The sequence below is a fragment of the Hemicordylus capensis genome, chromosome 5 (assembly GCF_027244095.1).
Source record: "Hemicordylus capensis ecotype Gifberg chromosome 5, rHemCap1.1.pri, whole genome shotgun sequence".
In the NCBI taxonomy this organism is placed as follows: domain Eukaryota; kingdom Metazoa; phylum Chordata; class Lepidosauria; order Squamata; family Cordylidae; genus Hemicordylus; species Hemicordylus capensis.
This window is the reverse complement of record NC_069661.1, coordinates 225,218,552-225,241,681: the sequence shown is the minus strand read 5'-3', so window position 1 is coordinate 225,241,681 and position 23,130 is coordinate 225,218,552. Positions and strand designations below refer to the sequence as shown.

General features: G+C 45.8%; 1 protein-coding gene across 2 annotated transcripts in view; it reads right to left on the bottom strand.

The window, feature by feature from the left end:
• Positions 1–500: 500 nt before the first annotated feature.
• APPL2 (adaptor protein, phosphotyrosine interacting with PH domain and leucine zipper 2) overlaps positions 501–23,130 on the bottom strand; it is a 41,045-nt gene continuing 18,415 nt past the window's right edge. Inside the window, exons 4-21 of one of the 2 annotated variants that reach the window (XM_053256484.1) lie at positions 22,607–22,678; positions 18,689–18,776; positions 17,058–17,099; positions 16,889–16,947; positions 16,127–16,273; positions 15,116–15,198; positions 14,799–14,957; positions 12,994–13,182; positions 11,728–11,770; positions 11,578–11,634; positions 11,379–11,467; positions 9,820–9,978; positions 9,650–9,702; positions 8,153–8,327; positions 5,763–5,799; positions 5,232–5,372; positions 3,688–3,735; positions 501–1,984 (exon numbers count right to left, since the gene is read on the bottom strand). In XM_053256484.1, the coding sequence (XP_053112459.1) occupies positions 1,853–1,984; positions 3,688–3,735; positions 5,232–5,372; positions 5,763–5,799; positions 8,153–8,327; positions 9,650–9,702; positions 9,820–9,978; positions 11,379–11,467; positions 11,578–11,634; positions 11,728–11,770; positions 12,994–13,182; positions 14,799–14,957; positions 15,116–15,198; positions 16,127–16,273; positions 16,889–16,947; positions 17,058–17,099; positions 18,689–18,776; positions 22,607–22,678 (1,773 nt within the window). In that variant the 3' untranslated portion in view covers positions 501–1,852. The remainder of the gene's footprint in view (positions 1,985–3,687; positions 3,736–5,231; positions 5,373–5,762; positions 5,800–8,152; positions 8,328–9,649; positions 9,703–9,819; positions 9,979–11,378; positions 11,468–11,577; positions 11,635–11,727; positions 11,771–12,993; positions 13,183–14,798; positions 14,958–15,115; positions 15,199–16,126; positions 16,274–16,888; positions 16,948–17,057; positions 17,100–18,688; positions 18,777–22,606; positions 22,679–23,130) is intronic. The other variant, XM_053256485.1, reaches the window with a different exon arrangement.

Genomic DNA, 23,130 nt, shown 5'->3' with positions numbered 1-23,130 from the left:
CATTTATATCCCACTCTTCCTCCAAGGAGCCCAGAGCGGTGTACTACATACTTGAGTTAACTATGGCTATGCTTCAAAAGAGTGTATTTTTAGTAGGAACTACACACACTTTTGAAATAAGGGCAGCTTCATAGTTAACTTACTACTTTGGGAACTAAATGCTGAAAGGCAGCTTACACTTCAGAATCAAACTGGCTACCTTATACTAAGGTAGACCATTGGTCTGCTTACTGCCAGCTGTTCTAGCCTTGCTACTCAAGTTCCTGAACTTAGATGTTGCAAGGATCTTCAGCATGCTCTACCCCACAAGGATGGGCCATTCCATTATTGGGCTTCTGCCAAAGCCTCTAGTAAAATTTTGTGTTTGCTTCCATACTACTACTACTACTACTACTACTATAGTTTTATGCAATAACAGTTGCAGTAGTTAGTCCTTGCTTCGGTGCATACATGCAGCGCTCAATTCAGAACAGTAAAAAAAAATTCACACACTTGCGTCATGTAGTTCAAATAAGATTTTAATCTAGCCTTATTGCCAAACATTTGCATTGTAAGATGTGGGCCTTGCTTTAACATTGAAACACATAACATTTATATAAAAATTCAGAGAAAAATCAGGTGAACTTCTTCATTAGATCTGGCTGTTCTTGTATGTTACTTGAATTTAGAATATCTAGTAAACAGAGAAGAAATTGTTCCAAGATGGCGGTGCTGGCCAGGAACAACAACAATACATTGTAAGATCTTAGACTAGTATGCTTAGCATGTCCTCGGAAGAAACAGGTTTCTCTGGCCTGCTGTGCTAAGTGCAGAAGTGCTTTTCTCTCCAGGCTGCCTGCATCTGAGTTTTAAATACATCCTTTCTTTCTGGAGAATTAAAATCTAAGGGGCATTAACCCAACTTTGCAACGCAGTGCAAAAAAATTCACCACCCCCTGTACTAGCCTCTTTAACCCATCCAAATAGTAATTTGTCCAGAAGAAACTATTATCCTCTCACTAGGGTTAACAGACTTCCAGTGGAGTTGATGCATAGCTTCTGATCTGTGTGTTACTCCACAGGGTTACAGAATCTACAAGTATGGACCCCACAAAAAAGGTAGGCACTTCGATTAATATTGAAAGCTTACTCCTGATAAAGTATAAAAATAGATTAATAGGAAAGTAGTGTTTATCAAATAGTTTTGTAAACAGCCTAGCTCAAAATAGTGTTATCCTTTTAAAAAAGTACACCGGAGCCTTAGAACAACTTCATGTAAAAGCAAATAACGTACTACTTTTAACTGTTACTGAGATGCATCACTAAACTGTGGAAACAAAAGTATTCATTAGGGCTGTGCATCTTCTAGGCATCTGGTACAGAGGGCAAAATTCAGCTTCTCGAACCTCAAATTTCTATGCCTTACAGCTAAGAGGATAGACTTAAAATGGATGGAAAGCCTCAGTGCTGCCGCTTCCCCTCCTGTAAAATTATGATGCAACTTCAGTTGGAAGTGTGTCATACATCAATGCAAGGAATGGAGAGCTCTGAAGCTAGAAGATGGTCTTTCAGATTTGCTGGATTCCTACATAGGGCATAAAGGTAATTCAGCATCTCAAGAACAGCCTTTGTGCATTTATGCTTTGCATTAAAACTTTGCTGGTGGTCATCAGGCTTTCCTAGATGCCAGCAGCAGGTGACCGTATGCTGATTGTCTGAAGAACTTCAAAGGTTGTCAGGTTACCACACCAAAAGATGCAGGCCAAGTTCTCCTCCTATACTCTCACTAGAAATCCATTCATGTTGGATCATAGCTGAGAGCACAGAATTTGGCCTATTATGTGTAACACCACCTCCTCAAAGAAGTTAAAACTTATGCTTCCGACTCCTCCTGCCCATCTCCATGCTCGGCGTTGTCCTCTTCTGACTGCTCGTTCAACAGCATGAACTTTCCGTCGTTAGTCAACGGCATGGATGACATTAACTGAGCTAGTGCTTCTGGATCCTATAGTGCAGAGAATAATACAAAGGAGATGGTCCAAGGAATTAATTGAGCCCAGTCTGCAATATTTGTTTTGACTGAATTTTAGCATTTTTGATCCATCCATAGCTTCATGCATTTCCTTATTTTAGAAGGAATTCAAGCTCATGCTGCTACAGTGACCTGCAAACTGACAAACCAACATCCTAACTCTAGTTTTATCCCAGTGACTTCAGCAAAGACTTGAACTCCAGTCCTCTGTTACCCTTTGAAGTAACAGCTACAATAGGCTGTAGGAGCCAAACTGAAATTGTGAGTAGTTTTTAAAGTGTAGACAGTTTCTAGGTTCTGGCCAATATGATACCTGTAAACAATTTTCCTGCTGTGTTGCTGCTGCAGCTTCATGGATAACTAAGTTTTAGTAGGAAAGCACACATGAATCATGTGGAAATTAGAAATTAAATCCAAGACTAGTTTTTTCCAAATTTTGATACTAGATATTGGGAGGTCATCTTAAATTCAGAGTCCTGTTCCTTTTGAGTAAATGCAAGTATAATAGGTATTTAACCTCTACTTTAAAGGGAATAGTCTTAAATTCAAAGTTGTCTTTGATTCAGGTAAATATGGTAGTTGCTAAATGTGAAGGACACCACTTAATCATCAGTTGTAACATTACATAGGAAGCTGCCATATACTGAGTCAGACAATAGGTCCATCTAGCTCAGTCTTGTCTACACAGACTGGCAGCGGCTTCTCCAAGGCTGCAGGCAGGAATCTCTCTCCGCCCTATCTTGGTGATGCCAGGGATTTAGCATTGCTGCAGCAAAGTCTTTATTTCTCAATATAAGACCTGCAGAACTAGGAAGAATGGTGGAGGAAACTGCCATTTTTTGGTAGTTTTATATTAGCTTTACCATAGCAGCTTTTCTCTGTGACGATCTCCACCTAGCTTGCCCCCATTCAGTGTCCAGCTGGTTCACCCAATAAGATACTGAGGCTATTCTCATGATCAGAGGAAAGTGGGCTAAGGGAGCCCAGCCGGCGTCCCTGCAGTTGTGAGAACCGCCGGGAGCTGCATTGGCTCCCTGTGGTTAGCCTGCTTCAGTCCCACCCCGCCAAACGAGGTTAGAGCAAGCACTCCACTAACCCCGTTTTACTGATTGCGTGCTGCCACAGCGAGTAACACACTAGTAGACCCCAACCGGGAGGCTACAAGCAGCCTCCCGGCCTCGGGGATCTCCCGAGAATGCCCCACACGGACTTCCGGGGGCTAGGTGGCCCCCGATCCCCGCCGCCCCTACCAGCTCCATGACTGAGCTGGTAGTCGTGTGGGTGGCCAATTCGGCGGCCCAGGGACAGTTCCCCGCAGAGCCCAGTACGGCTCTCCATCCGGCTTGTGTGGAGAGCCTCATTATCTAGCCACAATTATGTTTGACAGCCCAATCCTATGTACCTGCCCAGAATTTAATTCTTATTCCCCTCAGTGGGATGTCAGTAAAAACCTATGCAATTCAATCTTAAACTGGGTAACTGGTTCTTTTATTGAATGAGCCTGGGTTTTTCTGTGAAGTTTCAGCCTGGAATCAGACTGGAGGCGTAAACAAAACCTATTAGAACATGATACAACAGTAGCAACATTAGGGGTCAAAATTATAGCCCAAGCTCAAAAGCAAGGTTCAGTACTTTGCAAGTGAAGGGATATAAAGTGAAGAGCAATGGAACATTACCTTCCGAGCCGCGATTATTTCCTTCCCCAGGCTTATTGCATAGCAGATCTGTAGAGGAAGCAGAATCAGCCTTAAAATAAACAGACCTACACCAAGGCTACAAACCACCTAATGGCGCAGCAGGGAAGTAACTTGCCTAGGAAGCAAGAGGTTGCCGGTTCGAATCCCTGCTGGTATGTTTCCTAGATTATGGGAAACACCTATATCAGGCAGCAGTGATATAGGAAGAAGCTGAAAGGCATCATCTCATACTGTGCAGATGGCAGCAATGGTAAACCCCCCTTGTATTCTACCAAAGACAACCACAGGGCTCTGTGGTCACTAGGAATCGACACCAACTCGACAGCACAACTTTACACAAAGGCTAAATTTACAGCCTTTCATGCAGATACAAGCACAAGAAGTCAGCAACAAGAATAGTTCTGTAACACGGGCTCCAGACTAGACTGCCTAGGCAAACCTGACCGGTAATTCTTCACTGTGCTGGCAGAAGAAAAGAATGGTTTGGGGGAGGAAGTGCCACCTAGTCCGCCCCTCAGCGGAGTCTTTCTTCTGAAATAAACTTGCTTCCTCGTAGCCGTAGTAGGCCGTGTCTGGACTACTGGCAACTAGCAGGTCACTGGACGTGTCCTATATTTATTTCCTAGCACTAGCACTATAAGCAGTGTGGTTTATGTGCTTGATCTCTTAAGAAATAAAGCAGGGGAATAAGGCAGCAATTCCCAAACAGGAAGCTGGGGCTTGTGGGTGTGCTGTAGAAGATTTGCAAGGAGTTTGGTAACCAGTAACCAAACAAGCTGATTAAAGTCTTGCTTCCAGGCCTGGGGTTAGGAAAAAAGGCAGGCTGGACCACAACAAACTGAGTTCCTCTAAAGATAACAGAGGAGCTGCTCCGCTCAAGGTTATGTTGAAAGGCAAACTTTCAACTTGAAAGGGAAATGAATCAAAGGAATTGCTAAGAAATCAATCATGGATCTCCCTCCCCACACTCTTATGTGCTTATTGCCCAAACTGCGATGGCAAACGGAACCTTGGAGCAGTCAATTTTATGAACTTCAATTCCCACTTAAACAGAAAATGTTTTTAGCTACGCAATTTCTAGTTACGTCCTGTTTTATGTTTTGTTGAATTTTGTTTACGGAGTCTTGGGATGAAGGACAGTACAGGAGAACTTAAATCCACATATCTGCCGGTTGGGGTGGCTGACCTTGGAGATCATTTCTAGCCATCATTTTGACTACAGATCAGGAGCCATTTTATGGTACAAAAGCCATGATTTCTGGCAGATTTGGGGCCAATGTTTTTGGTACCATGGGTGACTAAAGACAGTAGGGCACTCTGGGAGGGAAATGGGGCAAGACCCGTGATTTTCGGCATCCAGGAACTTAACCCCCCCTCCCCAATTCCCATTGCCCTCATGCCCTGTTATTTGCAGATTTGTTATCCACGCCCCACCCCCCCCGCATCCCCATGGAATGGAACCCCCATGAATAAGGGAGTTCTCCTGTATATAAATATAAATTTTAACAAAGCCACGTTCACACCTTTTCTCCTTCAGTGTTGCTCTCAAATACATATGCACTGATAGAATCTTCACCTGGAGACTCCGAGATGCACACTACAAACCCAATCAGCCTCTTGTTCTCTTGATGAGCAGCAAACTGTGTCACACTGGCAAGCTCAAACTGGAAAAACAGGTTGGAGAATTTTAAGACTAGTAAATGTTTCTCTAATCTTTTCCCCACTGGCAACAAGAGCCTAGGATCTGAAGTTGTGTTTAAACTTTCTCTAATCGTTTCCCCACTATTCAACAACATTTCTCAAAGTGGTTTTTATAGAAAAATAAGAAAGATAGATGACTCCCTGTTCCAAAAGGGCTCACAATCTAAAAAAACACAAGATAGACATTGGCAACAACCTCTGGAGGGATGCTGTGCTGGGGCTGGATAGGGCCAGTTGCTCTCCCCTTGCTAAATATAAGAGAACCACCATTCTAAAAAGGGTACCTCTTTGCTTATTTAGTAGGGATAACTTATGATTGCAGTTCCCATATTGCAAATAGGTAATATACTTACACTTGTTCTTGTAACTTGAGTTTGAGGATCTATTAATCTGCAGTAAAAATAAGTATATTAAAAAAGGGGGAAATATGTGAGTTTCTTCTGAAAACCTAAGGAGAAGAAAGTACAGAGACCCCGATCTAGCTCAAGCTGGTTGTGACTAAGTCCCACTAAAACCAAATGGAACAAGTTAGTTGTGATTCAAGACCTGTTACAACTGGATCAGAGCCCCTTCTCCAGATCATGTACGGGCCCATAAATCTTTGCTGTTGAAGTATGTAACTGGAATGTCTGTGTGCTCAGTGAATCAACTGTCTGGTGCTGTAGACTGCTGCTAACAATGCTAGATTTCATTCTGAGCAACAGTCAGTCACAGGAGCAGTGCAAGACTAGTGCTGAGTTGGGCGTACAGGAATTATGTGGTTGCCTTCCCCACTGTTTGTTTATTGTATTTATCATATTTAGATACTGCCTTGTGTGTATCTCTAGGCTGTGTACACAATTTAACTCAAATATAAGACACAGTAAATACAAATCAATTTCTCATAATAAAGTTAATTTCATGAGATAAAAACAGCTAATTTCAGTTAAAAGCCTGGAGAAAACAGGTGTGTCTTGAGGGTCTTTTTAAAAGCAACCAAAGATGGAGAGGCTCTTATTTTGACAGGGAGCATATTCCAAAGCTCTGGGGCAGGCAGAGAGAAGGCCCAGTTTCAAACTGTCACTGTAATCAGACCTCCCCTAATGATCTTAATAGGCAGCAGGGTTCATGACACAAGGTCAAAGATTTTAAGAAATCTCTAGGCAACCCTTCAGTAAAACGGTTAGGGCACTGCACAATAATAAAAATATATGAAATTACAATTAAAATGACAAACCAAAGAAGCACCAATAAAAAGTTTAAAAGATTCAGAAAATAAAACTAATGCTTATTTCATCTATTTAAAATATGAAAATAACCCACCCCTCTAGTACGATACTGCTCGGGGCGGTTTGCAAGACAAAGCAGATAAAACAATACAAAGTTAACAAAATTCAGTTAAACTAGACCCAGTTAAAATCAGATTTACAGATTAAAAACCAGTTTATGCTATGTACTGGATTCTAGGTTATTTGTTACATGCATATCTTGCCTTTCTTCCAAGGTGAAACTTAAGGTGGCATGAAATACATAACTAGGCAGTCCCCATCCTGGCATTAACCAGATCCAGACCTGCTTAGCTTCAGCATGTTGGCTGCATCATCTGCCCTCACACCACACCCTGGGAAATATGCCTGATGACATCACAGTTACTGCCAGGTGAGCCTTCCTAGGGAGGGCATTCTAAAATCAAGGCTGTAGTCCTGAACAAGGTTAGAAACATTACCTAGACCCTTAGAATGGAATGCCAACATCTAGAATTTTGAAGTTTTCCTACTCCTATCCTTAGAACCAGTAAAAGCCCAGATGAAAAGCATGGCCAGCTGTCTCACTTCCTTCTCTGTTGGTCTGCACAGAGACATTGAGCTTCTCAGAGCTCCAGAACCAGAAGCTCAGAACTCCAGAACCCAAATATTTCTATCCAGCTTTCAAATCTAGAGAATGTTGCTATCTGATGTGGAACTGTTGCTCTTCCATCCCTACCATCTGTCCTCATATTCGGCCAGAAGCAGACTTGTAATAGAAAACTTCTCTTAGCAGTTCTAATTATTATCATTAATAATAATGATGATGATAATAATAATAATAATAAATTTGATTTCTGTACCGCCCTTCCAAAAATGGCTCAGAGCAGTTACACAGAGATAATAAATAAATAAATTTATTAATAATAAAAGCTAATGAGTTAACTCTAGTCATTTATTAACAAGGTAGGCTTGCAGCTACGGTGAAGATAACACACAGCACTTCAGATGTTGAATGAAATCCAAGCCGGAGAACACAGTGACCACACAGGAAATTAGATGCCCCTTAATTCCAGCTGATATCAATGGGATTTCTCTCTTGGGATTGTACCTCTTGCATAAACAAACCAGCTACAATCTTTTAAGATTGCAGGGAACAAAAGCCTCCCACCAACCAAGGCACACATTGCAGATGCTTTACGAGCACTGCAGTATTACCAAGTTTAAGTAACACATGGTGGATTCCAAATTAAGACACCAAGCACAGACCTCCCTCCACATTGTTCTTCCTAAACTTCAAAACTTTACTTGCCAGCATGGAGTAACTTAGAATGATTCCAACACCCTGATCCTATACACATTTCCTTGGAAGCTGGATGCACTGAAATCAATTAGACTTCCCAGGGTAATGTGCTTAGGATGGAGGTGGCTAGTGGGGAATATCCTGGGAAAAATTGGGGATGGGGGGGAGAGAGCGCGTGCCAAAAAGTTAAGTAGGCAGGCAAGAAAGTGTTGCTTACTTCAGGTCATTGCTGGTGACCAAGAGGTGTGATTCTGTTGTACGGAAGATGTTGTGAATGGCCCGAGCTGCCAGCACCTGCCTCATTGCTTCGTAGATCACCTCGACAGTGTGATCAGATTTGACAGCCATCGATCCCAGGAATCGAACAACAAACATCTGCTTCAAGAGTGAATCTGGGGAGGAAAAAGATGAGGAAGGAGTATCTTTCTCTTCCCAGTTTACATTTGCTTCTCAAGTTATTGAAGTTGTCTCAAGGTTAACAAAAAGAACCTGAGTGTTCCAGGGGCCAGTGCGCGCACACACACACACACGCTCATTGCTTGAGGACTGCAGCATCAAGTGGTACGTGTGAATGTGCCCAAACACCAGGGAGAGCTTTCAGGCACAACGCTTTGCAAAGGGAGCTCTTCACACATCCAGCTGCATGTCACCAATGAGAATGAGATGTGAAACGATGAGCAACCAAGTCATGTAAATGCATATCAGGACTGAGCCCATTTTGTTCGGCTAGATCAGGGCTGCGCAACTTCAGCAGCTGGACTACAACTCCCATCATCTCCAGCTGTGGTGGTCAACAGTAAGGGATGATGGAATGTGTAGTTCAAATCTGCAGGAGGGCCAGATTTGTGCAGCCTTGGACTAGATTCTATTCTTACATGTGGCGGCAACAGCAGACAGAATGAGTTGCGGTCATGTTGTGAAGGCCACATCCTATGCCTGACAAGTACATCTGGTCCAAAAATCTACCAAGTGGAAAGCAAACAGGATTTGCAGCAGACCTCAGGATGCTGATCAGATGACTTCATCACCAGTCCCCATCAGACCCCCTCTCTTGTCTGGCTCCCATGTACTGAGGCAGCATGCTTCCAAACTCCAGATGCTAGGGACAAACACCAGGGAAAATCGTTTCCTATGCCCTACTTGTAAGCACTCAGTAGTATTTGTCTGACAAGTGAGCCTGTGCACATCTGCAGGTGAGAAGTCCTTAACTTAGAAGTCCAGTATTCAGCATCTGAATAGACATGATGGCTCAGTGGCAGAGCCCACATTTTGCATACAGAAGGTCCCAGGTTCAATCCCTCGCATCTCCAGATTTGGCAAAGAAAGACCCCTGGAGGGCAGATGCCAATCAGTGTAGACAATGCTGAGCTAGATCAACCAATGGCCTGACTCAGGTGGTTCTTATGCTCTGTCCCAAGGACCTGCCTTGGTCAATGGAGAATGGGACATTTGACATGGGAAAGGGAGTCATCTTCCTGATCAAACTGACCTTGTGACTTTTTTTACCTTGCTACAGTCTGAAGGGCCTTGCTCTGCAGATACCTTCACAAGTTCACAGCAGTGTATCAGCTCTCTGCTTAAGGCACAGAATTAGGTGGCCACAAGGGGTCATTATTAAGGATGGCTGGTGGGAGGATGATAGGCAGGCAGCCATCCCTTTGGGGCAGAAGGTTGACCCGCCTGGCTTTTTCTTCCAAGCGTCAATAGTACTTACCAGACTCATCCTCTTTCTTGCCATCTTCAGACTCTCCAAATGGGTTTGTGCGCCTGTAACACACAAAGAGCTATTGCTGATACAGGAGCATCTTCTGATACACTGAAAAAAGGCACCATCAGGAGGAAGGGAGCACTTGTCAAAGGACAGCTTTTTCTCATGGATTGTACCTGCCACCCCGGTTCTGATCCAGGAACTCTGTTGCAGGAAGCACAATGTCAAACTGAATGGGTGTTCCTGGGGCAATTAACTCGACGGACTCTGGAATGCTGGCAGGCTCGTTTGGAACTGGCCTGTCATTCTGCATCTCCACATTCTTCACATCCTGGCTAAAACAAGATAAAAGAAAATGGCTCTGTATGAAAAAAAAGGGCAATGCTATCAAAACTGAAAGGGAAGGACTGGTGAATGGAAAACGCAGCTGGGTACAGTAAACTGGCACTCAGGGTTTGGATTGACATGGTGAAATAAATATTGGATGGGCCATTGCTTAGTGGTAAAGCACATGCTCTGCACGCAGAAGGCCCCAGGTTCAACTCATGGCTTCACCAGGGCTAGTAAAGACTCTTGTCTGAAACCTTAGAAAGCTACTGCAGAAGGTATACGAATACGACACAGATATTGTCCCCAAAGGGCTCACAATCTAAAAAAGACACGCAAGACAGACACCAGAAGTGCCTCTTTGTGCAGTTAGCAGGGGTACTACTACAGTACTGACAGATGTGGCTGGTTTGTTTAATACATTTATATACCGCCCAAAACACAAGTTCTCTGGGCGGTTTACAAACAATAAAAACAGCCAATAAAAGAATAAAACATTTCAACAATTAAAATTAAAAAGTTAAAACTATTAAAACACAATTAAAACAGTATCTAATTAAAAGCCTGGGTGAACAAATGAGTCTTGACTGCCCTTTTAAAAGTCGTAAGCGATGGGGAGGCTCTTATTTCAGCAGGAAGTGTGTTCCAAATGCCTTAGGGCAGCAACGGAGAAGGCCCGTCCCCAAGTAGCCACCAGACGAGCCGGTGGCAACTGCAGACGAACCTCTCCAGATGATCTCAATGAGCGGTGGGGTTTATAGCGAAGACGACGTTCTCTTAAGTATAGCTAGTGTGTGCACCAAGGGATAACCCTGCGGAGGGTGAGACAAGGCAGAGTGTGCTGGCAGGGCTGGACAGATGATAATGGGGATGAGCCAGACCTGTGGCTCATTTACCATCACCCTGTCCCACCCGTCCCAGCTGCTCCCTAGTGCTGATCTAGATGGACCAACTCAGTAGAAGACAACAAGTGTCATATGTTCAATGTGTATTCAAAATATCTGAAAGGCTAAAGGCTGTTAAGAGGTAATTAATCCTTACTAACTCACTTTGAGCATGTGCCCTGAGCTTCAGATCAGGGTTACTATATAAGAAATAGGTTGTTGGGATGAAGAATGATCTGTACTTGGCTGCGTGGAATCCCAAGTGCACATACATCACATGTGTGTTTTTATTCACATTGCGAAATATCCATGCCGTACAACACAAAATGAAATACACCACTTCAGAATGCCAGCGAGGGAAATCACGATGGATTGTTCCTCCTGCCCAAAACTTCCTGCTAATACAAAGTTACCATGTAAAAGAAAATACTATATTCTTCTCCCTGACATGCTGATTTTCTACCTGCAGGGAGCATTCATATATAACCCAAGGCTAATCAGACGGCCCAAACGTAAAGTATTACCTGGGGCACGGAGGTTCCTGTTTCTTCCCAAAGCTTGTGACTGGGGTCACGGCCTGTAGTGCTGTCTGATTTAACTTGATGGCAACTGCCTAAAAGGAAACAGAAGCACAGCCTTCTAGGTGCCCGAGTGAACACTGAATCCCTGAGAACTCATTTATAATAAAATGCATACATTTAGTCGAAACTCAAAGACCCTCACCTCAGGATTGTCAGTAAGATAGATCTGCCGGGAGATGTTGTTGATTGCACATATCCACTGCAAGAGCAACACAACAACAAAAGCAAAGTTCTTGAGTTATGCACTGCACCAAAGAAATGAAGAAAATGTTACACAGTGAAATATGCTCACCTCCTCGTACTCTTTTTTGCTTTCTGCTTGAAGGGTTATGCCCCTGTAAAGGAAACCACTGATGTTATTTTTCTGTCTTATATCACGGTTTGGGCACACACAATCCATTCATGCACAGAGTGAATGTGTAAAGCGAGGTTGCTAAAAATCCGAAAGGCTCCATCATATTTAAGCGTTTTTTAAATTGCTATTTATTTATTTATTTATTGTTAAATTTATATGCCGCCTTTCATTAAAGCAATCCCAAGGCTATGAAGTCAATCCAGTAAAACGGGGGCTGGAGGAGGAGGCAGAAAACACTGGGTGGGATGCAAACCTAAGAACTGTCTAAGAACTAAGAACAGATGGCTGGCAGAACCGTCTTAGCCACAGTAGGCAGCCAAATGCCATAGGCCATTTCAGAAGATGAATTGGCAGCAATAGCATCCTCTATTTCAGGGCTGCTCAACTTCAGCCCTCCTGCAGACGTTGGCCTACAACTCCCATAATCCCTGGCTATTGGCCACTGAGGCTGGGGATTGTTGGGGGTTGTAATCCAAAAACAGCTGGGAGGCCGAAGCTGAGCAGGCCTGCGTCTATTTCATTTATTTAAAAATGTTTATAGACTTCTAGTCATTAAAAAAACCCAAACACATAGCTTTACAAAGTTAATATATGCAAATAAAAGTCATGTCATAAAACCAAATTCCAACAATGAGAACACCGCAGCACAACAAAAATCAGTACAAAGTGGGACGTAACAGCAGTTTCAAAGGCCAAATGAAACAGATGTGTTTCAACTTGCCATTGAGAGGCCAGCAGGGAGGAGGCTGTACAAACGTCTCTCAGAAGAGAATTACACAAGATTGGGACCACAAGGGGAAAGGCCCTGTGCTCGTGTTGGCGGCTGATCTAGCCACTCCATAGGATGGAATTCAGAACAGGGCCTCATCAAAAGATCTAAGTGGCACACAGATGCAGTGGCCAATGCATCCCATTTGGAAGCCGCTGCCGGTTGGCACCAGCAAATCGTGGGACTCTGGATTGCAAGTCTTAAAACTACGTGAAAAAGTGGCACCAAAATACCCCAAGGAATTGTACAGTCTGGAGCAACTTGTTTTAGAGAACCAGAGATGCCCCTGAAGGTTCAAGTTACAGTCACAGGAGCTCAGTCAATGCAGCCAGACACACGCAAAGGACACCATGCAATTCCTATCCAAATTACACCACGTGAACCCTCTTTCTGGCAGAAAGGTTGTTCGCTAGCAGGAGTCCTGAAATACGCACAGTTTCCCTGTTGGAGTGGTAATCTGAAAGCAGTATCGTCGGTCTTCACAATCGACTGCCATCACAGAACAGTTGTCCAGATCTTGGATCAGTCCCCCAGCTACAGCTCCCCTGGGCTGACACATCAGGTTTCCACCTTGAGTGAAGAAGTACAGCCGGTCCCATGTTGTAGTCACTAGGCCTGTTTTACTGGAAAGAACACCACAACGTAGTTTCAAGGTCACCCTGGTCATCAGCAGTTAGCAGAATCCGCTCCCCCTCACCACGGAAAGGATTGGGGGTGAGGGAGATAAATGGGCAGGTATCCTCCAAGGCCAATCCACACACACCCACAACCCATATACACACACCACTTTAAATAACATCTCTCTATCTTCTTGTAAAAGCCACCTAATGGCACAGCAGGGATGTCACTTGCCTAGGGAGCAAGAGGTTGCTGGTCTGAATCCCCTCTGGCATGTTTCCCAGATTATGGGAAATACCTATATCAGGCAGCAGTGATATAGGAAGATGCTGAAAGGCATCTCATACTGCGCGAGAGAGGGCAATGGTAAAGCCCTCCTGTATCCTACCAAAGAAAACCACATGGCTCTGTGGTCGCCAGTAGGAGTGTGCACGGTTTTGGTCCACCACAACAGAAAAGACCGCCGGCACGGGGGGGGGCTGTTTCTTTAAGCGTGTGTGTGTGTGTGGTAGTACTCCCCCCCCGCCGCTCTTCCCCCTCCGGCGCTCGTCCTTTGTAAAATCCTATTGGGGCGGCAGAGTTCTTCCCTGCCGCCCCTGCCCCCGTCGTTGTTAGTTAAGGCTTTAACGAGACGGGCGCTAGCGGCGCGCATGCGTCCTCCTCGGCGCGCGCGCTCGTCTCTGACGCTGCCGCGCGCGTGCCGTGACGTATGCGGGGCGCGCGCGGCAGCATCAGAGACGAGCGTGCGCGCCGAGGAGGACGCATGCGCGCCACTAGCGCCCGTCTCGTTAAAGCCTTAACTAACAACGACGGGGGCAGGGGTGGCAGGGAAGAACTCTGCCGCCCCAATAAGATTTTACAAAGGACGAGCGCCGGAGGGGGAAGAGTGGCGGGGGGGGAGTACTGCCACCCCCCCACTTAAAGAAACTGTCCCCCCGTGCCGGACCGGGGGCCCACCGGACCATGCACACCCCTAGTCGCCAGGAGTCAACACCAACTCGATGGCACACCTTCACCTTTAATTTCATATTCTTGTAAACACAAATGCACTCTTCATTATTCCACTAAATAGGAGACATTAAAGAATCACAGGGGTCCTTAAACTGGGATCCATGGACTCTCTGGAGGTCCATGGGGTGGTCCGGGTGGTCCACAGACTACCTTTGCTGTGTTGAATTTTATTTACTTTCTCATGAGCCAGAATAAAATCCTTAAAAATAACCACCTCAAGTACTTTTTCTCCAATGCAGGGTTTCCCAACCAGTGATACTCCAGATGTTGCTGAACTACAACTCCCATCATCCCCAGCCACAATAAATTGAAGCTGGGGGTGGTGGGAGTTGTAGTTCATCAACATCTGGCGTATCACTGGTTGGGAATCCCTGCTCTAATGTTTGCTGGAGGCTTATGGAAATACTTTTATGTAAATGTAATGGGGGTACATGGGTAATACTTAAAGACTGGGGTCTGTAGATGCAAAAAGGTTAAGAACTCCTGAGATAATCAACGCTTTTCTTGTCTTTTAACTATTTGGTTTCACAGCATTGCCATAAACAAGCTGAAGTATTAACCAATCTACCAAGTTCAGATAAACAGGCCCTAAGGCAAGCATCATCCTTACTTCCTAAGGTTTAGGTAACCAGCCTTCTGAATGAGGTTTCTGTTGATGAGAGGTGAGGCCACATCAAAATCAGGCGTGTATACAGATTCGCCAACTGAAAGCAGATCCTGTTGAGACACCCGCATGGCTTCAGCCTCAGCATCCAATTCTTCCTGTACGCTGCAGAAAAATTAAGTCAAGCCATGTCACTATCATAACTTACAAACACGAGGAATCCTACAAATGTGAGGCACAAATATAGTCACCTTTTTTTGCGGGGGGGGGGAGCACCACCACCACCACCACCACCAAAAATAAACCAAATGATCTATTGTTACCTTTGAACCATGTTTGAAACCGATGACAAAAAGCTGTCCATTTTCTTGGAAAACATCTCTGCTCCCTTCTTAAAAAACTTAATCTGAAAAATATTTTTAAAAGAATTTTAGAAGAACTACCTCTGAAGACTCTGCTTAGCAAGCTGCCTGCAGTAACTGGGGAAGTGTGGGGAGGGGAGAATAAGAGTTGGATTTACAGCAGCTGCAGGCATCGGGCGGCTTCCGGGCTCACCTGAAGTAGCTTCCCTTCACCGTCCCTTAAATATGGCAAATCTGACTGGCTAGCTGAGGGCTGGGGCGGGGCATGGGCACACCATTTCTAATCTTTCTTTGGGTACTGATGGCTGCATCCATCCCCCCCCCATTATTTCTCCCTAATCTCTTTCCCCACAAAAAAACCTCTCTTGCTCCCCCCCGATCTTGTAGCAAAATTCTCCTGGAACTCAACAGTTACAATGTTAAGATCCCTTATTCTGTCTGGCTTGGGAGCCGGCGTTCCCCATTGGGGTGGGGAGTGGTCTCCTTAAAAAGCAGGGAAGGAGCTGCTTACCTGCTCGTCCCTGCCTCGCTGCTCTTCCAGCAGTGGCACCTGCTCTCCAAAACACCGTGCGCGGCCGTGGCGCTGTTCCCTGCAGCCTCCGCATGGGCGCCCGCCATGTGTGTGCCGACGCTGCATGGAAGCTGCAGGGAACAGCGCTACAGCCGCACGCGGAGTTTTGGAGAGCAGGTGCCACTGCTGGAAGAGCAGCAAGGCGGGGACGAGCAGGTAAGGAGCTCCTTACCTGTTTTTTACGGAGACCGCTCCCCACCCTGCAGCCGGCTGCCTGAGCCGTCCGTGCACACCCCTAAATTGTTGAGCAAGCTGCAATTCTGGCTCCACCTCCCCAAGTTGCTATTTCGTGCTGGAGGTTCCCAAAGCAAACAAAGGGAGCTCCTAGAAGCCTTGAGTCTGCCCGCCCCTGCTTGATGGGATACATCTGATTTCCACAATCCGGATTTTAGGGTTGATACCTGTGAGCGCGTGTATCCCAGCATGGGCTCCATCATGGCAATCCTCTTGCGGTACTGCAACGCGTTCAAGGCACAGTAATACTGCAGTGATGAGAGATGCTGCTTCCTCCGGGCACTGGCCACCTCTTTTGCAACTTCTGCCTTCAGCTGAACAACACAATGTTTGCAAAGAGCATCCAAATATCAGCAGACCGTTTAGGAACATAGGAAGCTGCCATATACTGAGTCAGACGATTGGTCCAGCTAGCTCAGTATTGTCTTCACAGACTGGAAGCAGCTTCTCCAAGGTCGCAGGCAGGAATCTCTCTCAGCTCTATCTTGGAGATGCCAGGGAAGAAACTTGGAACCTAGATGCTCTTCCCAGAGCGGCTCCATCCCCTGAGGGGAATATCTTGCAGTGCTCACACTGCTAGTCTCCAATACATATGCAACCAGGGCAGACCCTGCTTAGCAAAGGGGACATGTCATGCTTGCTACCACAAGTCCAGCTCTCCTCCACCATACAATCACTGAGGGGCAATGATGTGTTTCCTCTCTTACAGAGCGCTTCCAGGGTGTGGGCAGAGGTAGAAGTGTCGCTGGCTCCCACAACAGCCCCCACGGAGTTGTGTGTGGCCCTCCGTTGCATCTCTGCAGAGTCTCCTAACACGCATGCTTTGTTAGTTAGGATGTCAGCCAGAAGTGGTCTGGCCAAGTACATTAACGAAATGCAATGAATGTAACTAAATTACATTCACTAAACCAGCATATGAAACTTCTCACCTTTTCATTTTCTCTTTTTTTAGGTAACCGGCTGTACTTTGCCATGGAAACATCATGTTCTGCAAGCATCAAAAGCACAAGTTAGCATCACGCTTCATGCAGAGGCATGCTATGTCTGTTGTGAAATCAGCCAACTTCAGTCAAGCCAAAGACAAAATGTGGAACGTACCATTGCTAGCAAGGCCAAAGAGGTCCTTTAAAGTGCTTACTTCTAGGGAAAAACAGAAGACAAATCAAGTTTGTGCATTAGAGCAAGAAGCAGTGAGAAAGTTTAAGAACATGAGAAGAGACCTGCTAGATCAGACCAGAGTCCAGCTTCTTCTTTCCCACAGTGGCCAACCAGATACCTCTGGGAAACCCAGAAGTGGGTCATGTCGCCCTCTTTCACTGTTGCTCCCCTGCCACTGATATTCAGAATGTACTGACTTTGAACCTGGAGTTTAGCCATCGAGGCCAGTAGCTACTGACAAGACGTCATGAGGGTGGGGCCATATGCTCAGTGGAAGAGCATCTGCCTTCCATGCAGAAGCTCCCAGGTTGAATCCCTGCTATCCCCAGGTCATCCACCTGAAACCATGGCAAGCTGCTGCCAGTCAGTGGAGACTAATGATGTGCACGGACCGGTCCAGAGGCCATTCTACAGGCCTCCGGACCGGTCTGATCATGGGGCGGTTCACGGTTCGAACGTCAGGGTGGGATCGGGGGAGGGTGTATCGGACAAGTCTGATCATGGGGCAGGGTTCACAGTTCAAACATCGGGGTGGGGTGGGGGGAGGGTGTACTTACCCCTCCCGCCGCTTTCCCCCTCCTGGCACACATTTTTTGGTACGCATTTGAGGCGGCAGGATACCTCCCTGCCACCCCTTCTCCCTCTCGGCAGCAAAAGGCTTCAGAAAGCCTTTTGCGCATGCGTGCAATGTGTGCACACGCAAAAGTCTCTCTGAAGCCTTTTGCTGCCGAGAGGGGGAAGGGATGGCAGTGACAGGAATATGATTAGTGGACTAGATTGCCAGCCAGTGACCTCATTTCAGCATTGTCTAAGTTGACAATAGGCCCTACAACTCGCATAATCCCTGGCTATGGGCCACTATGGCTGGAGATTATGGGAGCTGGAGTCCAAAAACAGCCGGAGGACGGAAGTTGAGCAGCCCTGCTCTATGAAAACCAGAAGGAGAAAGGGACACTCTTCCTTATTTCCAAGAAAAGCTCCTCAAGTCAGGTAAAGCTAGTGAACATGGCTGAATTGCACAGAGCTAGAAATAAAGGAAGCCACTTATTGGCGCAGCGGGGAAAATGCTTGACTAACAAGCAGAAGGTTGTTGGTTCGAGGACCTGCTGGTACTATATCAGGCAGCAGCGATATAGGAAGATGCCGAAAGGCATCATCTCATACTGTGCAGGAGGCGGCAATGGTAAACCCCTCCTGTAGTCTACCAAAGAAAACCACAGGGCTCTGTGGGCGCCAGGAGTAGCAACGCAGGACTATAAGAACTGGGGAGGGGTTATCCCCGTCAGGCTTTATAGGCTTTCTATTTAGAATTTACATAGTCCTGCCCAGGAGCACGTGATGAGGATAACCCAATGAGATGCCTTGATAGCAGCAACCGAGAACGACTTGACGGCACACTTTACCTTTATCATTCTGGTTATAGCCTTGAGACCAGGCTTGGGCAAACTTGGCCCTCCAGCTGTTGTTGAATGATGTCATCCTCAAATGCTCTATGGCGGGACTTTATGAAAAAGATAACTGGGGGCGGGGGGAGAGAAAACTCAAGTCTAAAAGAACCTGACCGATATTACCTGTAAGATCTTTTTCACGAAACTGGATAATGGGGAGGACCATCGTGTCTGCCAGCTGTTTGGCCAATTCGGTATGTAGGAGGTTAAGCTGAAAGACACAACAGCTTTCAATTTAGAAGGCAGTGAAACTATCCTAAGGCTACAATACAGAGCTCCGAAATGTGGATGAAAATTAATGTTGTTTGGTAAGGTAGATAAACTATACTTGAGCCCATGCTTAGCTTAACCCATGCTTAGGAAAACTCAAACGTGCACCATTTGGCATGTTTCTCAGCCTTAACTCCCATCTATAAGTAACAATTCTGATAATAATGCCTTTGTCCAAAGAGATGATTTAAACTGAAGAAGATCACTGCATTAAAAACAACAACTAATCGGCCTACTTTCCTTTCACTATCTCTACAATTGTACCAAATTTGGTCCAAGTCAGTTCCCACTTGCACCTCAAACATTCATGTGTCCGCCATCTTCAATTGGGGTGGATGACATCATCACAAACTATGCTGTTGAGGTGTCCCTGTGTGTCACTCACTACAACTGTACCAAACTTGGTTCAAATTGGTTAGACAGTCCAAAAGTTAGGTCTCTTGAATTGGGGTAGATGACATCATCACAAACTACGCTGTTGAGATATCCCTAAGTTGATGGGGCGGGGGGGAAGACACACACGGATGAACACAAGGACCAAATGCCAGCTGATTTCATAAGCCTACTGGAAAGTAGGCTAAAAATACATGTTGAGCCAAACCAGCTATCCATCTAGCTCAGTTTCGCTACTGAGCTAGATTCAATATATATATTTTAAAAGGAATCATGTATGGGATAGGCTGCTTTTTTGGCAGGGTTTTTTGTGTGTGCACAGGGCAGCTCTGCAGGATCTTTGATAACTCTTTAACTCCCCTAATAATTAAATAAAAAGATGGCACAAATGTTGATTCCTACAAAGTACTCTTGCAAGGAGCACATATGCTACACTGAATGCTTTGAGGAGATTTAGTACATAAACAGGTTGCTCACCTGTAACTATTGATCCGCTAGAGATCTGTCAACATCCATAAGAATGGGTACTGCACCTGCGCAGGAACCTCGCGATAGAATGCCGCAGTTCGCCCCGCCTCCCCCCCTACAGCGTGCTATCTAAAGGTAGGCCAAGCACCATGTTCTTCAGTTCGTGGACGACTGCCATGGAGGACGATCATCCGGAATCAGGTGAGTTCATCGTTGAAGGAGACTAGCGCGCACACTCAATACACACATAGTGTAGCACTACTGCAGAGGGATGGTCTGGGAAGGTCTTATGGATGTCAATGGATCTCTACCAGATCAATAGTTACAGGTGAGCAACCTGGTTATCTGGATCAAGATCCATAAGAATAGGTGTTTAGCTAGCTCCCAAGAGGAGGAAGGTGCAGTAGTAGCTATTGTAACACCCGCTTCAAAACGCTTCTCCCAAAGCTCGCCTCAGCAGCAGAGTGCACTTCTATGGCATAATGCTTGACAAAAGGTAACTCAGTGGACCAAGTTGCTTCTTTACAGATGTCTGTGAAGGTTACTCCCAACAGGTGTGCAGCTGATGAAGCGTAGGCACGGATAGAGTGGGCCTTGATTGCTTCAGCCGGTTGCGTATTCTGTGTCAGAATAAGTTCAACTAGCCATCTGGACATTCTTTGGAAATGCAGGAGCCTCTCACAGAGCCCTTGTATGCCTCAAATAAACGCTTGGTCCTTAGTGCCATCTAGGTAAAATAAAAAGTGCCCTCCGCACATCCAATGAGTGCACTGCACATTCTAAAAGTGTAGATGGATCCCTGAAGAACATAGGGAGAACAATGTCCTGGTTGAGGTGGAAGTTGGACACTACCTTGGATTAAAAAAATCTGAGTCCATACACATTAGCACTTTTTCAGGATAGATTCTGGTGTATGGCAAATAAATCTGCAATGCTGTCAATTCACTAATGTGTTTGCCTGTAGTTATGGCAAGCAAGAAGGCAGTTTTCAAAGTCACTAGCTTGATAGATGCAGAACTCATTGGTTCAAGTGGGGCCTCGGTTAAAGCTGAAAGGACCAAGGATATGCTCCACGGTTTGACAGGTGTGCGAATGGGTAGATACAAATTCATGAGGCCTTACAGGAAAGCCTTACTATCTGGGTGTGAAAAGAGAGTCTTCCCATTTCAGCCTGAAAGTTTTGAAGAGAGTGCTGCTAGATGCACCTTTAACATTAGCCAACCCATGTGGTTTTAGATTAGTCAAGTAGAGCATAGTGATATAAACGGAACCGGTCAAGGGCCATGTTAGAGGCCCCGAACCGGTTCGAAACTGGGCTGGTCCTGTGGTCTGGCAGGGGTGATGGTGTCTAGCTTTAAGGGGGGGGTAGTACTTACCCCTCCCGCTGCTTTCCCCCCTCCAGCGCTCTACTTCGGAGCAAAGTTTTTGGGGTGGCAGCGTTCCTCCCTGCCGCCCCTGCCCCCATCGTTGGCCGGAAAAAGGGGAAGTTGCCTCCACGCATGCGCCCGTTGTGGCGCATGTGCACGGCGGCGATGGACGCGTGTGCGCTGCAACAGGCGCATGCGTGGAGGCAACTTCCACTTTTTCCGGCCAACGATGGGGGCAGGGGCGGCAGGGAGGAATGCTGCCACCCCAAAAACTTTGCTCCAAAGTAGAGCGCGGGAGGGGGAGAAGCGGCAGGAGGGGCAAGTACTACCTCACCCGCCCTTAAAGCTAGACACACACCCTGGTGCCGGACCGCACCTCCGTAGTTCCGTGCATATCCCTAGTAGAGGAGCACATCCTTGATTGGGGCTTGTCTAAGTTGAAACCCATGCGTCCTTGCATAAGCTTTGAAACTAAGCCACTTACTAAGGTGATTTTGTCTGCCTTTGAAAACACTCTGAGTGGTTGTATTCACTAAGAGCTTTATAGGTGGCCAGGCGACTGTCTGCATTGCAACAGAGAAACTGCACAGCTAGAGATTGGACAGTCCGAACTGGAGTCACAGCAGATGCCAGAGGCAAGTAAGACTTGGGTTGCAAGGATCTCCAGGGTTGGTACTCTTGAAAATGATAAGGTAAGCCAGGGGACCTGGTCCCCCAAGTCGCCGATGCAAGAGGTGCCCCTGCAGCTGATCCATTCAAAGGTCATATCAACATCGACGAAGTCCGGAAGCTGTTCCCAAGTCAAACACCAAAATTAACAGTTCATTTTTTAAATAGGTGAACTCACATGAAGAAGTTTTACCGATGAGGAGTGACAGCCCAAGGACTGAACGTAATGGCAGTCAGAAAAGAACTGAAGAACATGGCACCCGGCCCGCCATTAAACAGCATGCTGTAGGCATGGAGGCGGGGCTTGGTCCCCTCAACGAGCTACGGCATTCTACTACAAGATTCCTGTGCGGGCGCAGTACCCATTCTTATGGATCTTGATCCAGATCCTTAAGATACTCCTATCTATCACTTTTTGAGATCAAGTACTGTATGTTTGCATGGAGATCAGTGGAAAGGTACCTGTCTAGAAAAGAGTTTTAGGACCTGGGGTTACTTTCATTGAAATTACTGTTGGAAGAACACAGGCAGTTTGACTTTTAAATATATTAATATTAGAAGTTCTGTATGTGTAGCTTCAACTTTGCAAAAACAATTTTTAGAGCGAGACTTCAAGCTAAAGTGACCTTAATATTTAGTTATATTCTGTAAGTAAATATTTACTGTAAACTTAATCTCTCACCCAGACTGGACTGTTCCTCATATGCTTTCCTGCCCCGCTCTCCCCACCCAAAAACTGCTCTTGAACAAAATGACTTCACTGTTCTCAGATATTACAACAGGCTTCTACAAGGTCCAAGCTTTCAATAAGAGAAACATTTATAGAAGGAGAAGCGCAGCATCTAAGGGAACGATTTCTAGCCCTCTGGATTACCTCGTCCACAACTTGGGAGAAGTACTGAAGGGTGGATATCACTTCTTCATCTCCTTTACCCAGGGCAAAGTTCTGCAAGGCAAACAAGAGCAAATATTCCAGCTGGCCGCGTCTGAGAGAAAGGTGTCAGGCCTATCTACAAATGCCAGGGAGGGAACCAAAGACCTTCTGCAGGCAAGCATGCAGGTGCTTTTCTGAGAGCGGCTCCATCCCCCAAAGGAGAAAACCTTACCGTGCTCACACATGTAGTCTCCCATTCAAGTGCAAACCAGGACAGACCCTGCTTAGCAAAGGAGACAACTCACGCTTGCTATCACAAGACCAGCTCTCTCCACAAGTCCAAACCCCTGCTCAGTGCAAAAAACTGGCTTGTCTGCCTATATATGTAAATGCTTATATATACATACACCCCCCACACACACACACATACACACACACTCCAGAGTCTTCTGCACTAGTGCAAGAAGATCCGTTAGTTGTGCTAGAAAACAAGGATTTGTGGAATTATACTATTCACCCCTGCA